The 16,251-nt window shown below is 43.3% G+C and overlaps 1 protein-coding gene across 3 annotated transcripts in view; it reads left to right on the top strand.

Moving 5' to 3' along the window:
• The first annotated feature begins 838 nt into the window (after positions 1-838).
• The window catches only part of TPP2 (tripeptidyl peptidase 2), a 65,061-nt gene continuing 49,648 nt past the window's right edge, over positions 839-16,251 (top strand). Inside the window, exons 1-4 of one of the 3 annotated variants that reach the window (XM_058670500.1) lie at positions 839-1,106; positions 8,641-8,769; positions 14,143-14,238; positions 15,824-15,928. In XM_058670500.1, coding sequence (XP_058526483.1) covers positions 942-1,106; positions 8,641-8,769; positions 14,143-14,238; positions 15,824-15,928 — 495 coding nt within the window. In that variant the 5' untranslated portion in view covers positions 839-941. The remainder of the gene's footprint in view (positions 1,107-8,640; positions 8,770-14,142; positions 14,239-15,823; positions 15,929-16,251) is intronic. The other 2 variants (XM_004577365.4, XM_004577366.3) reach the window with 2 other exon arrangements.

Raw genomic sequence — 16,251 nt, 5'->3', positions numbered from 1 at the left:
TTCAGTCGGATGTTGGTAATAACTGTATCAGTAGTCACTGCTGGTCTTGTCATGGATAAAAATCAGGTTCTCAGCAGTTGTGACAGATACATTAAAGGCCTCACTTACGCTGTTGGGAAGCTGTGGTAGTCCGAGTGCTAGCTCCCTCGCTGGAGTTTTCACCTTTTGAGACTGGGCTCTCAAGCCTAATCTACTCTGCTTTCTATAGGTTTTATTTTAAGCATTTCAAATCGCTGCAGTGAGAAGCAGCCCTCCCCAGACCTGCTACCATCGCCCCGGCTGCCGGGACAGCTGGTGCCAGCCGGGGCTGTGGCGTGAACCCGCCGATGCCGGGCCGGGGAGGGCGCGGGAGAGCCGCCGGGGCGCTCGGCCGCCGGCCTGAGGTGGACTGGCTTCTCCAGACGTGCCCACGGGAAAGCAGCGAGCACCGGCGGGGCCGTCTCGGCTTTCCTCACGGGCTACCACGCCGACCCCACGGCTCGCCCGCGCCCCGAGTCTACGGCCTGAGGGGAAGAAGCGAGCGTGAGGTGAGGTCCCAACACCACCTCAAGTTCAGAGTCTCCGCTGGCCAGTGCCCGCTCCTTCCCTCTCATCTCTCACTGGGTGTTCGGGTTCAGGGGCCCCGAGTGTCTAGATCAGGGCCTGGGGTGGCTGGTTCACGGCCGGCGACTTCTACCGCTGATCTGGTGGTTCGAGGCCCGAACCCTCCCTTTAGGTTCACAGACTCCGCCCTCTTCTCTGCAGCTCAACAGAGCGGCGCCGTTGGTTGACGTTGCAGCACTGGATTGGTCGCCCCGGCCCTGGCGCTCCGGGATTGGCTGGGAACCGTTCGGCCCCGCCCCTTGCCTCCGCCTCCGGCCTGCGGCCACCGTGTGTCCTCGCGCCGCCCGTCCGCGCGCAGCCTGGCAGTTTGCCTCTTCCTCGTCCTCCAGCCTGCGTCCATGGCCACCTCCGCCACCGAGGAGCCCTTCCCCTTCCACGGTCTCCTACCCAAGAAAGAGACCGGAGCCGCGTCCTTCCTCTGCCGCTACCCGGAGTATGACGGGCGCGGGGTGCTCATCGCGGTGCTGGACACGGGGGTCGATCCCGGGGCTCCGGGCATGCAGGTGAGGAAGCCCCAAGAGGGCCGGGGTCGCCGAGAGGCGGGTTGGGCTGAGGAGGGCGGGCGGCCTCGGAGCTCATCGGGCCGGTACCCGGCGCTGCGGCCCTGCCCGGGCCGGGGGAGGCAACGGCGGGACCCGGCGGCGCCCGGGTGTCCGGCGGCCGGCCTGGGCCGAGCAGCTGGCCCAGACAAAAGCAGCTAGCGGGGCGCGGCGGGCGTGGGGAGACGGGGGAGACGCGGGCACCCGATCTCTGGGCGAGAATCGGACGCTTTTAGCACGGCGTGGGGGTGCGGGGCGGAGAGGGCTGAAATCGGGCGAGGGGCGCCTGGCAGACCGCCCGGTTACGGTTTCGAGAAGATAACTTGGGCGGCTTCCGGAAGGGCTTGTGCCGGTCGTCGCGTGTGCTCTATTTTTACTCGTCTTGTGCAGCGTGTTTGTTGTAGGGTCGCTGGCCCTCGTTTTACGTGGGAACCCAGTTTAGTTGGTTTCAGGCAAACTTTTAGCCCTTTGGAATTTGTGTGTGTGTGTGTATGAGAGCAGTGTCTGCATCGGAAGCCTTAACTTTGGTAAACTTAACCTTCTACGGAAATCCACCAGTAAACAATTGATGTGGGTGTTGCGGACTCGCCCTCCTCCGTCTGTGTCTGCCAGCCTTCTCTGTATGTGTCATCTGAGGTGGACCTGGGCTAGGAGGGCAGCCCTCCTGGAGCCGGAGCGCTGCGGGTGTTGGCTCCTAGGCGCCTGGAGCGGAGCCCGCAGCTCCCAGGGTTCTCCTGCTAACTAATACTTAACTCTTGTTGTCCTCCTAATGGCTCTTAAGTCTTCTAGCCGTGAGAGCAATCACCTCCTTGAGGCTTTATTACAGGGTCACCAGGCTTTCCATTCTGCTCTGCCCGTGTTTGCTTTTTATAGGGCCCAGTGGGAGGAGAACAGCTCCTGTGTGTGGCACTGGCTGTCCTGTCTGGCGATAGGGACAAGTATATACAGCTCAGTGGGGATCACATTATTCAGAAACTTTCTGTCAAATGACAATAATTTCATGCTGAAGTGTTGCGAAAATTTATTATGAGGTTAATTTCATGTGGTATTCAATTCACATTTCTTTCTTAAAATTGAATAACTTTTATTTAAAGGTTATTTACTTGAGGGCCCTATGCTACAGCCGAGTGGCTAGAGTCCTCGCCTTGCATGCGCCAGGATCCCATAGGGCACCGATTCTAATCCCGCTGGCCCCCTTTCCCATCCAGCTCACTGCTCCAAAGCCTTGGGATCCTGCACCCGCATGGGAGACCCAGAAGAGGCTCTGGGCTCCTGGCTTCAGATCAGCTCAGCTCCAGCTTTTGTAGCCGCTTGGGGAGTGAATCATTGGATGGAAGATCTTCCTTTCTGTCTCTCCTTCTCTGTATATCTGACTTTCCAATAAAAAAAAATTTTTAATCTCTTTTTTTTAAAAAAAGTTATTTACTTGGAAGAGCATGGAAGGAAGGAGAGGGAGTTACTGCTCACCTGCTGGTCACTCGTGGGGTGGGCCCAGCAGCCAGAGCCACACCTCTGGGCAGCTGTTGATGAAATGCTGACCTAGAAACCAACTCCGCACTGTGGACTATGACCCTGGGAACCTAAGCTCTTTCTCCTTTTCCTTCCTTTTTTTCTTTTTTGTTTTAATGGTGGCGGTTTTTGTGGTTATTGAGAGGCAGCGAGAGCACGCTCTCACTCATTGGTTCGCTCTCCAAATGCCTGGACCGGAGCTGAGAGCTGGAAATGACACCCAGGTCCCCAGAGTGAACGGCGGCAGGCCAGGTACCTGAACCGTCTCCATTGCCTCCCTGAGTGTGCCTGGGTGGCAAGCTGGGGGTGGCACCCAAACCCCAGCACTGCATGGGGCTTCAGGTCCCTAGCCAGTAGGCTCAGCACCCATCCCTGATGGACTGACTTGGAGGGTTCTCACCTTTTGACAAATTTATATTGTAGGTGTGTGAGTACATCATTTACAACTCTGCAAATATTGCATCTAAATTGGCACAGGTGTAGTTACTGTGTGTTGAATATTTATTGCTCAGTTTAAGCTTACTTTGGTTTCCTCTAAAGAGGACAGTGGGGCATGCTGAGTTCTTATAAGGAGGTGTGGACAAATTAAAAGGAAAGAAAACATAAAGGGATGAGGAGGCTGAGCAGGCCATTTGGGAAGCTAAACAGAATCTGAGGAAAGTCATAAAGGGAAAACCTTAAAGAGCACAGTGGGACGTCTCATTCATTGGCAGTGTGCTTTGGCCGAGTTGTGGGAAAGCTGTCTGGACATGTCAACAGTGGGTCCTGGGGCAGGTGAGATAAGAGTACACAAATGGTTACATATTTCCCATCAAATGTTGGGACTGCTGGAGGTGCTGTAGTCCCGCAGAGTACACCTGCTGTGGGGCCTGTTGAGGCGATGCGTGGCGCCAGCCCTGGGGGCCAGGGGCCGGGTGGGCAGTCAGGGTCCACTCACAAGGTAGAACTTGGACTGGTCCGGAGTGTATAAAGGTACGTGTGTTTTCTTCCAGCAGTCAGCAAGTCTTCCTGCCACCAGCCAGTCTTTGATCCATCTTTCACACTGCCGAACATTGTCCTTCCAAACAGACCTCGTGTTAAACCCTTGTTGCAAACAAAGTGATTTTGGAATCCCATTTCCTTTTGTCTGAGAATCCAAAAATGTGAACTTTGTGTATGTGTGAGTCTTCGCCAGCCACCTCGAGCTTCTGTTCTCACCGTGTGTTTTGTTCTTCACTGTTTCTCTTTTATCATTCTCCACTTTTTCACTCACCAGATGTTCAGGTCCTTTGTCAGTGCATGTGTTTATTTGTGATGTTTAATTTGTCAGCACACCAGCTATAATCATCTTAAACTTCTGCTTAATCCTCCTAAGACCCAGCTGAGTCTTGAGCATGTTACTTTTTAGGAAATGTGCTGATTGAGTTTGGCCGCAGCGTGTATTCATGTGTCATCCGCTGTTGTGTTCAGAGCCTGTGGTTTCAGAGGTTACCAAGACCTCATCCCTGCCAACAGAGTCACTTGTCATTTAGGTTTTTTTTTTTACTCTTAGTTTCAGAGCAGTTTGTTCATGTCCCCTGATAGAACTTAAATTATTTCATTTTAGTGTTTCTGTTTATATACCTTTTTCATGAGTAAGTTAAAATTCCTCGAATGCATATATGAAAATCAAAATCTATGCAAAATATGCTTATAATCCTAAATATTTTTGTTGAATAGTAAAAATGTACATCAAGGTAGCTAAAATGTGCATAGAAATATTTATGATGAAAATACTGCATGGATTCTAACTTTTTTACACCAACCTTACTCTACTTCTTTTAACTCTTACTTCCACAAACTTTCTAAAGCCCCCCTGTGCGTGTGTGTATTGCAAACTACAATTTCCTTGTGGAGAAAAAGAATTATAATTCTGGCCCATTTGTCTTCTCAGTTGTTGATAAGTCATATGAAAGCAGAGAGTGTCTAACTCATTTATCACTGTGTTTCTAGAACAAACCTAATGAGAATTTGCATCTGGAACTTTGCTGTGCTTAGTGTTGTCGGTGTCTTCCCTGAAATTTCAAGGCCGTGCTTTGACGTTCCCTTCGGTTGGTTTGGAACAGTCTGTGATACTTCCGGCCTCTACTCTCTTGTGAGTGGCTCCCTCCCTCACCAGTTGTGCCATGAGAAGGTTTCTTCAGTTCTTGATACTTGGGCCCTGTTGGCAGTTTGCATCCACCTGCTGGCATAGACTGGTAGGCATTTCTTAGTCTTCAGCATCAGCACACAGGACTTCCTGTTGGTTTCTACGAATAGTGGCTTGATTCCTATGTTCCTCCCACATACTCCACTTCTCGAAGCTGAGGGATTCATTAAATGTTAACATAGATTCAGTTTCCTTCTTCTCCCAAAGCTGCATTGCCAAATTTTCAGGTTTTTGCCTTTTTCAAAGCCCCACATTTCAAACCTTTCATGCCTTTGTCTTTTTACTTCCAGTGGACAGCCTTTATCTCATTGGTATAGCAAGACCTCTGTGGATGTGGGGCCAAGGTTGTGGTGCAGCAGGTTAACCCCCAGCTTGTGACAGTGATTCCACTTCCGTTTGAACTTCCTGCTAATGCTCCTGAGAAAGCCATAGGCTCCTGCCAGCATGCAGGAGACCAAGGTGGAGTCCTGACTGTTGTGGCCATTTGCGGAGTGAACCAGTGAAAGGAAGATTCTCTCCCTCTCATTCTGCCTTTCAACTCTTAATCAATAAATAAATAAATAAATGCATACATCTAAAATTGCATGTGCAAGATGTTTTTGTGTATGTGCATGTGAGAAAGTGTTCCTGTAAGTAAAGCCCGCGGAAACAGCAGAGGGTCCTGTTGGATTCTTTGCCTTTTCATTTCCTGATAATGAAGAATCCAGTCAGAGTTGTCTGTCTGTATCTAACTTGGTGTAGTGATCTCTTTAATTTCAAGTCACTGAAACAGTGTCCTCACTGAATGGAAAGATAAGGAGAGGTGATTTGTGTTTCTTAGTGTCTTTCAGATCATGTCTTTATTTGGAATGCATTTAAAAACAACTTGTTTCCTTACATTGTTAGTACATGTTTAAGCTACTTTTGATTATTGGGTATAATTCCTATTGTTTCCATTTTCGTTTTGGTAGATTCTCTTAAAATTTTTGTTCATTATGCTCCTGTTTCCTTTTTCAAGATACACAAACCATTCCTCTAAAATAAAAATGTGATTTAAGTCTTATAATTTCATCTGGCATGTTGTCTGCAGTGATTCTTTATTATGATTTTGAGCTTTTCAAAAGTTACAAGTCTTTATTTTTTATTATAACTTTTTCATTCGTATTAGTGAACACATTTCACAGATTTCACAGTACAGATTTAGGAGTGATCCTTTCGACCCTGTCCTCCCTGCTGCCCGCATTTCCCCTCCTCTCCTTCCATCTTGTTTGATTTTTTTTTTAGTTTTTAGAATGTCATACTTTTCATTTTACTTCACAATCACAGCTTTCACTCCATTAGCTAAAGATTTCAACACATAGCACATAAAAAAAACCCTATTCTTCAAGTGTAGAAACAAAAGCTGTAAACAATAACCAATTTCAAAATGTCATTCTTGCTCATATAGATTATATTTTTTATTACTCTGTGAATTCGTTACCACAGGTGAGGAGAAACATACTTGTCTTTGGGGACTGCCTTTTTTTCCACTAAGCATAATGTTTTCCAGTTGCATCCATTTTGTTGCAGAAGACAAGTTTTCCTTCTTTTTGATGGCTGAGTAATAGTCCATGGTGTATATATGCCACATTTTATTTATCCAGCCATCTGCTGGTGGACATCTAGGTTGTAGCTTATATAGCTTTGACTACCAAGGACATAATTGGAGTTGAGCGGTGGTGCCTGTTATTCGAAAGAACAGCCACTGAGTTTTGGTCTAAGATTACTAATTCTTGGACAGGGTGCAATGGGCTAGTGGCTAAATCCTCACCTTGCATCCACAGGGATTCCATATGGGTGCCGGTTCATGTCCCTGCTGCTCCAATTCCCTTCCAGCTCCCTTCTTGTGGCCTGGGAAAGTAGTAGAGAATGGCCTGTAGCCGTGGGACTCTTCAGCTACATGAGAGACGCAGAAGAAGCTCCTGGCTCCTAGCTTTGGATTGGCTCAGCTTCAGCCATTGTGGCCAGTTGGGGAGTGAACCAGCAGCCGACTGAACATCTTCCTCTCTGTATCTCCTCTGTGTATTTCTGCCTTTCCAATTTAAAAAAAAAATCTTAAAAAAAAAAATATGAATGCTCTGGGTAAAAATAAATCTGATGACTTTGCTATTGTTAATGTTCTTATTTATTTCTTCAGGTGTAGAGGTCTTTTTTTGTTTGTTTTCAGACTTTCTGTCTGTTATGCTTGATTCCTCCTGATAATTCAATTCATGAATTGTGAAGGCAACAACTTTCCTTTTCAAATCTAGCCTGAAGTTTATTTTACCCACAAAAGCAGTATGAGCAATAAAATTCTGCTATTCCCTAAAAGAGTTATACTGTATCTCAAGGGAAGATTTGTGGTCCAGCATGAAATCATCCCTTACCAATATTAACCTTAATGCCAAAGTATTAGTCATATCATTTAATAATTAAATATTTGCTGAGTACTTAACATCAGTGTGAGATATTGGATATAGTTTGGTGGGTATGGATAAAACAAGCCAGTTCCTGGTTTGTGGCACTTGGGTTATAAGCAAAGAAATAGATTTTTAAAGAATCAGCTAATTAGATAATTACAGTTTGAGTTAGGTTCTATGAAGGAAAAAGGTATATTTTGAAAGGACAACAAAGGAAAAATGTGAAAGGATAGTCAAGTTGAGGGTGGCAGCCACCTAAAAGAGGCAATCAGTGGACTTTCTAAGGGGGTTGTGCTGAGATAGGAAACTAAAGGATAAGAAGAAATCCTGTGAAACCACTGAACAGTCAGGGATTCTAGGCAGAAGGGCCTTTTGCACAGAATTGGACATGTTGCAGAAATGAAAGGACAGAGGTCATCATGCCTTGACTTGTAAGTCACAGAAGATAGCTAGGCTCAGCTCATGCAGAACCTGTTAGATGCTGAGTGCCGAGTTCACTGCAGGTGTCATGGAGATGAGTTTCCTAACACAGTATGTTGAGTTCTGCTGTTGAGGGAGCCGACAGTAGAGTCTGAGGAATTTCTAAGAAGACAACCCCATATTTGGAAGGCAAGAGATGATGATGATTTGAAGAATGAAGATAGTGTTAATAAAAATGGGAGAAGGTGATGGAGGTGAGCCGTAATTGAGAGGAGAAATTGACAGGAGTTTCCAGTGGTTTTAGTGTAAAGTGTGCCTTGCAGGAAAACATCAGGGGACAACTTTTATGTTTTTGCATTAGCATTTGGGTGCGTAGTGCTTTCTGAGATAGCAAAGCCTTAAGGAGGAAAAATAAAAAAAAAGATTTGGTAGGCAAGAGGGATGGGGGTGGCGGATGAAGTGTATTTTGTTTGACATGCTAGTGTGATATCAGTAGTGAAGTGGTACTCAACATTTTTCCCCTGAAGTTTTATACTTGCTCAGTGAGGCCCTGATAGGCTGAATTGCTTTTCAAATCTCCATATCACGTGTCTGCTGTCTTTCCTTAAGCTTTCTTAATAGAAACGGTCACCCTCTGACACTTTAGCACTTCTCTGTCAGTTGACTCAGCAGTCAACTCCCTGCAAGTTCCATGAGAGAGCAAGGATTCTTATGTGTATTAATCCCATGTCCCTAACACCGTGGGCAGTGAAAATATTGTTGAGAATGTGAAACTACCTCAAGGAGTCTGACGCTTCTGTGACTGACTGTTCTCAAGCGATCTGTCTGACTTTTGGCTTAGAACAACTCAGTTATCTTTGAAATGAAAACTTCTTTTTGTAGATGTCGCACGTACACACACAGATTTACCGGGCTTTACATTGTTTTCTTTAAAATAAAAATATCAAATCTATACTTTATGCTTTTCATTGTCTTGATTTTTCAGGTTACAACTGATGGAAAACCAAAAATCATTGATATCATCGATACGACAGGAAGTGGTGATGTGAATACTGCTACCGAAGTAGAGCCAAAAGACGGTGAAATCATTGGTCTTTCAGGAAGAGTGCTGAAGGTTGGGTTTTCACCTTCATGCGGTGTTTGCTTTTTGTCCTTGTACTGTTGCTTCAACGCATCGATTTTTCGTTTTTAGCTTACATTTGTTAATAGGGTATTAGTTACCTGTTGCTGAATAACAAGTTACCCCAAACCTCATGGTTTCAAAAAGCAAGTGGTTGGGGTCAGTGAGATGGCATGTCACGCTAATATTTGGCCTGCTAGTCTCATATGGACACTGGTTTGTGTCCACACCGTTGTACTTCTGATCCAGCTCTCTGCGTGTAGTCTGGGAAAGCAGCACAGAATGATCCAAAAACCTTGGGCTTCTGCAGCCGTGTAGGACCCAGAAGAAGCTCCTGGCCTCTGGCTTCAGATCAGCTCAGCTCTAGCCATTGCATCATCTGGGAAGTGAACCAGCAGATGGAAGAGTTCTTTTTCTCTGTCTCTCTTCTCTTTTTGTAAAAACTGCCTTTCCAATAAAAATTAAAAAAAAAAAATTTTTAAAGCAAGTAGTTATCTCCTCATAGTTGCCATGAGTTGGGAATCTAAATGTAAGTTAGCTGGGGCCTGTCTCATGAATTTGTAGACAGTTGGTCCTGTTTACATTCACATGTAACTTGGCTTGTGGGTTAGAGGGTTAGTCTGTTCCAGGCCTCTTCAGTGGCTTATTGGTGGGCTTCCGTTCCCTGCCCCATGAGCCTCCACACTGCTGCTCTGTGCCGTACAGTCACCTTCCCTCAGGGTGAGGCCTTTCTGTCCCTGTATTCTGCTCCTTGGAAGCAAGTCCAAAAATCTACCACATACTTTCAAAAGCCTGTTTACACAAGGACATGTAGATCATTATTTTATTAGTTTAAAAATGTCTGTAAAATTGGGGTGGTTTTCAGTGAGATGGCCAAATTCAATTTTAAATTTTGAATAGGAAAGTGGAGAAAATGACTACAAGCTATTATTTGGCAACAGCTTTGTTAGTTTTGGTTTTATTCGAGGGACAGAATGTGCACTCATCCCCTGGTTCATTTTTCAAATGCCCACAGCAGCCCCTGATTGGGCCGAAGCCCAGAGACACACCCTCAGCCCGGGTCTCCTGCTGGAGCTAGGAGTTCAACCACCTGAGCCATCGCCACTGTCATCAAAGGTTGCTCTCAGGAGTGTAGCGGCGGGAGAGGAGCGTGGGATTCAACCTGGGAGCTCCTGTGTGGGACACAGGTCTCGTAACCACTAGGCTTAGTTCCTGTTTCTGCCATGGTAGTTTTGCCATCGTCATTGGCTATCTTCATGATTTCCTGGTGAAACAGACCAGGAAGAAATAGTTAGGCCATAATAACTATAGACAGGTTTTGTCTTATCTTATGTTCTTGTTAGAAAAGTTTAGGTAAGTTAGACATGAAAATTAATTGCAAAGCAAGCATCATGTAATTCATGAGACATTAGCTAGTAAGCATGAAGGTTGGCAAGAATTTGAATGTATTTGGTGCTGTATTTTTTAAACCAGTAAGCAGAACTTGTGGTGAATTTTGTTACTTTAGAAAGCTAGAGTCCTAGTAAGTCAAATAGATTGGGAACCATGTAAGGTATGATTCTCATTTGTTTTGAAATAGGTGTAGTAACCCAATAAATTTAAGTGTTCAAAATATCAACGTAATTTAAAGACAAATATCTCTGCAAGGCTTCTGATAAGCAAAGTCCCTAACTCATATCTCCTCTGATGATGACTTCAAGTCAGGCTGGCTTACAACTTTGATTGATAGTTTAAGTTCTTATTAAAGAATAATATTGGCTGTGTACACTGGCTCACCTGGTTATTCCTCCCACTTCAAGTGCCAGGATCCCACATGGTTTGTGTCTTGGCTACTCCACTTCCCATCCAGCTCCCTATTTGTGGTCTGGGAAGGCAGTGAAGGATGGCCCAAAGCCTTGGGACCCTGCACTCATGTAGGGGACTTGAAAGAAGCTCAAGGCTCCTTGTCTCAGATTGGCTCAGTTCTGGTCATTGTGGCCATTTGGAAAGTGAGCCAGCGGATGGAAGCTCTTTCTCTGCCTCTCCTTTGTAAATCTGCCTTTCTAATTTAAAAATAATAAGAATAAATTTTTTTAAAAACCCTTTTAAAAAGGTTGTGAATAATGCTTTTTAGAATATTTATTTATTTATTTATTTTTAAAGACACAGTTATAGAGAGCATGGGCAAGAGACAGACATGTCTTCCATCGAGTAACTGGGCTGGGTGGAAACACAGGTGCTTCATCCGCATCTCCCCTGCAGGTGCAGAGAGCCAACCACCTGTGCCCTCTCCCTGTCTTCCCAGTCACAAGTGGAGCAGCTGCGACTCAAACCAGCACCCTTCTGGGATCCCACAATGCTTCATGTTCTTCAGTTTTTTCATCTTTTTGCTAAGCTTAGGCTATTTGTAGAATTAAGTTGTTGAAGAAAGTTTTGTTCTCAAGTCCTTCATTTTTGGGAAGTTTTCTTGCATTGTCTCCTGTAGAATTTTTCCCTATTTTTGTTGTTCTTTTATCTGGAATTCCTTTTAATTGAAATTGTCACTCTTGAACTGATCCTATAATTTTACGTTTTTACACCTTTTCAACTCTGGCCTTTTGTCCTGAACAATTTCCGGGAATTTTTCAGGATTATCTTCTAAATCTTGTATGAGCTTTGTTTAATTTTGCCCACTTTTAATTGACAAAGTTCCTTTATTGTGTCTCAGCATATTTTATTTGGTTATTTACAGAACTTTTTTGCATCTGTAGCCTGGGCATGTACATTTCGGTAAGATGTCGCTAGAATGCGTGCCTGGGGATGGGACTGCTGAGATACAGAGATTCAGCCTCACTGTTTCCTACCAGTTTTGCAAGCATTTGTACTAAAACTAGCAGGGTCTGTGTGTTTTAATGGCAGTGCTACCTTTCCAAAACTTGTGGTATCTTCACCTGTTCTATGATTTTAAGTCTTGCAAGTGTCCTCTCACTTTATGTATGTTTTCATTTTCTACATGTCTTTTTTAAACAAGTAGTTCATTAATTTGAAAGTCACATATATGTGTATATACGTATATACGTGTGTGTGTGTGTGTATATATATATATATATATATATATATATATATATACAGAGAGAGAGAGAGAGAGTGAGTTCTTCCATTTGCTTGTTCACTCTGTAGCTGGCTGCGGTGGCTAGGGACTGGACCAGGCTGAAGCCAGGAACTAGTCCCAAGATCTCCCATGTTGTTGCAGGGGTCCATACACTTGGGCCATCTTTTGCTGCTTTTCCCAGATCATCAGCAGGCAAAGTGGAAGTGGAGCACTGCGGACATGAACCAGTGCCTGGATGGGATGCCAGTATTGCAAGCCCTTCTTTTCCCGCTGTGCCAAAACTCTGGCCCCTCTACATCATGTTTTTTGATGGATTGAGGTTTTTTAATGTAGTTGAGTATCTATCTGGGTTTTCATTAGGGCTCTTTGTGTCTTTTAAAAAAAACTCTTGACTCCAAGATCATGAAGAAATGCTCTTATATTTTGATAAGTTTCAGTTCTCTTCATATTCGATATTGGAGTTTACCTGGAGTTGATTTTGTTCTTAGTTGGTATAGGAGTTGTATTTTTTTTTCTATAAATAGAATGAATGTCCCAACACCAATATTAAAATGCCATAATTATACCACTTATTTTCAGTATATTGTTTTTACTTTATAAACTACTTTAGTGAATACTGTCCTCCAGGCTTAGTAAATGACTTGGTCAGACTGAGCACAATATTTGGATACAGCAGTACCTAGAGGAAGTGGTGTGTGACACATGCCATATGGCTGATGAGACAAACAGCTTTAAGCCAAAACAAAGAATACCAGAAACAAAACTCCTGAAGGATTGTATGACATGACACAGTGACATTTGTGAGACTTGGGTCGTTCAGAACGTCACTCTTGGGCATTGTCTCTTAGAGGATGATGAATATGTAAAGCTTTGATTTTTAAAGTGATGGAAAGTAAATATAGATAACATTCATGTGAAAGATAATCTGTTGTATAGTCGCCTCACACAGTTAGCTTTACTCAGGGGACTGGCATGGTGCCTGTAGTGCTGACATCCCATTCAGATGCCAATGTGTACCCCAGCTGCTCCACTTCTGCTCCAGCTCCCTGTCTAAAGCCTGGGAAAGCAGCAGAGGATCGCCCAAGTTCTTGAGACACTGCACCCACATGGGAAACCTAGAAAGAAACTGGCCCCTGTCTTCAGATAGACTCAGCTCTAGCTGTTGAGGCTACTTGGCGAAGGAAACAGCGGATGGAAAGTTTGTCTCTTCTCTCTGTACATCTGCCTTTCTAGTAGTAATGATAATAAAAAAGCTTTGCTTTAGGCTGTGATTACATAGCATAACCCTGATTTTTAATCTTTGATTTCTTGTTTTTTATTTAATTTTGTGTCAAGGCTGATTTCATTGTAAGGAAATTGTATCATGAGATGTATGGGATTCAGCAGATTTTGAATCAGGTCTAGTTTATAATTTAATTTATGTCAATTTTTTTTTTACCATGTTGTATATTTCAAGTAATTGTGATTAAATATCTTAATTTTTTATTTTGCAGCTCATTTAATTATTATTATTTTGTTTTGGGGAATTTCATGGCTTTTTGTGGCCGTTCATACAGACAAGTTGCCGGTTCCCTAGGTTGACAAAGCCAGCTGTGTGGTGCAACACTTGGAGTGAAATGTTCTTTCAGTTTGCCTGCAAGTGCTTACTTTGTGTGACTGCAGACTTTTATTATTGTTATGGTTGTTTCATAGGCCGTTGCAAGAACATTAAAGCTAAGTCTCTCCATTCTGTAACAGTGAGATGCGGAGTGATGAAAGGGAGAGATGAAGTGTCGTCTATGTTTAAAAAGTGTTGGGGTGGGCATTTTTCCTAGTGGTTAAGAGCTGATTGAGACTGACGACATGCCATATCCCTGGCCCTGGTTTGATTCCTGTCTGCAGCTGCTAATTCTAGCTGCTGCCAGTGCTGCACCCTGCAGGTGCCAACGAGGGCACAGATGTTTTAGTTCTGCTGCACACATTGGGAGATCTGGATTGAGTTCCAGGCTCTCAACTTCTGCCCAGCCCAGCCCTGCTACAACTGTTTTGGGCATCTGAGCAATGAATTTGGCTAATTAGATGTTTACAAACCATGAAACACTGTATACGTGAAGTATTATTCCTGTTGAACCATCGTATTTATGGATGAGAGAAACTGTGGAGATAAAGACTGCTTAAAATATAAGTGCTTCTCCCTGAGCCTGCTTTCTCCACTTGAGCTGTTAGTATGGGAATGGAAGAACTCCCCAGCACTCCCAGTCATGTGTTACTGGATTGAGAACTATTTACAAGTGAACAATTTACCTGTTTTTCTTTAGATTCCTACAAGCTGGATAAATCCCTCAGGCAAATACCATATTGGCATAAAAAACGGCTATGACTTCTATCCAAAGGCTCTCAAGGAAAGGATACAGGTAACATCCAACCTGGTTTCTGGACTTTTTTCCGTTTTTTTCATGGACCAGCTAAGTCTTAACCCTTAACTGTGTCTGGGTTCTGGGTGGCTTTCAAACTTAACTGCTGAAAGATTCTGCTCAATGGAACATTATCTAAAATGGTGGTTCTTAATTCTGGGAACATAGGTGAGCTTAGGAAATCTGTTGAATACACTGATAATGTATTCAGGGTTTTGTTTGGTTTTTTTTGATGTTTTGTGAGAGATAGAATATAGCTTTCTTTGGATTTTTTAAATTTTCCTTAGTTGAGAAAGGTTAGAGGTTTGATTGAGAATTCATATTTTCTTGATTCTGTTTCTGTTAATTGTCCCGCCTTTCCTGATTAGTTTTCTTGCTTTCAGCTAGTTGGTCAGTATTAAGAAGATTAATCAGGACCACTGAAGTACAGCAAGCACAAGTCTGTCATTGAGAGAAATAAATGACATGTATGGCATGAGTCAGTGCTGTTTAGTAGAGCTTTGGCAGTGGACTTAACTTACAGGGTCTGCGCTGTCCATCCTGGCAGCCTCAAGCCACAGTAGCTGTTGAGAACTTGAAATGTGGTTGTTATTAACTGAAAAGTAAGTTTTATGTAATCTGAAATGTAAGTTTAAATGCTAGCGTGTGGCTGGTGGCTACTGTAGTAGACCATACAGCTTTAGAAGATTTTAGCATTTCTAGCCGAAATACTAGAAACAGACATAACCCTGGGTTTCAGAGGTAGAGCAAGATGTAAGCCTTGAAAATGGGCCTGATATGTAAGATGTATGGGCCGTTTTCTTTGAACCACAGAAATTTATAAATCATCTGTGCAACCTCTGTTTGTCAGATTTTATTCCTTCTGGCGTCCTCAAAAAACTATGAAAGAATTGGGCACATACCATATCAAATACTGTTTTATCTTAAAATGAATGTAAAAGCATTTTAATGCTCTATAAAGTGCTATCAGTTGTGTTGATGGCATGTGATATAATAAGTTAAAATGCTCCCTTTTAGCTTATTTGAGTTGACTGTTTTACTAGAAAGGATTTCTTTTGGGAGCTACCATAGTTTAACGATACTGGAGTTAAAAAAAAATAAGACCGTTTCAGTAATTACACAACCTTTTTCAGTCAGTGAGGATAGGAAAAAAGTGAACAAATTGAGGATACCTGCATATCCATCAAAATGCAACCATATTGTCATTTTAGTTCTCGGCTTGCACTTGGGTGTGGGGCCAGAAAATAGGGTTTTCTTACTTTAAGTGACTGCTAATGGCATTTAAACGCCTGATGTTGTGTGTTCCTGGAGAAGCTGAGGATTTAAATTGGGGATTATGATACATGAAAACACATTTGAAGGTACTCTGTAAATTTGTTCTTTTCAAACCTGGGTACAATGAATTAGCCAGTTTTTAATAATTGAGCCTTGGCTTTGTCAGCTTCATTAGAAATATGGTTGTAGGAGAATTGTGTGGTATCACAGCCTCTGTCAACAAGGGTCACATTAAATAACCCTGTAGGTTTTTCCAGGTTACTGGAACATTTGTCAGCCTGATTGTGAGGTAGTTTTTCTGTCTTTGCAGAAAGAACGGAAGGAGAAGATCTGGGATCCTGTTCATAGAGTAGCCCTTGCAGAAGCCTGCAGAAAACAGGAAGAATTTGATGTTGCCAACAATGGCTGTTCCCAAGTTGGTGCTAGTTACTTTTATTTAAATATCCCCGTAGAACCGTCCTGCCATCATGTTCTTAGAGGACTCTTTTATGTCTCTCAGTTTATATTCTATTTAGATTTCTCATTTCCCTAATTATTTGAAAACCTGCCTTACCTTTATCTGATAATGTAAGTTAAATGTTTCAGAGAAGCAGTACATGATAGTACCAGTTCTTAATTCAGTTTGTACGTTAGTCATTTTAAAACATTTGATTACATTCATAACCAAAGAACTAAAATTCAGTTTAATTTATCCCATTAAATCATGTATTTAGTTTTGCGAATTCTAGATAAAAGGGC

This window comes from Ochotona princeps, chromosome 12 (genome assembly GCF_030435755.1).
Source record: "Ochotona princeps isolate mOchPri1 chromosome 12, mOchPri1.hap1, whole genome shotgun sequence".
Classification (NCBI taxonomy): Eukaryota; Metazoa; Chordata; class Mammalia; order Lagomorpha; family Ochotonidae; genus Ochotona; species Ochotona princeps.
This window is presented reverse-complemented; position numbering and strand designations above follow the sequence as displayed.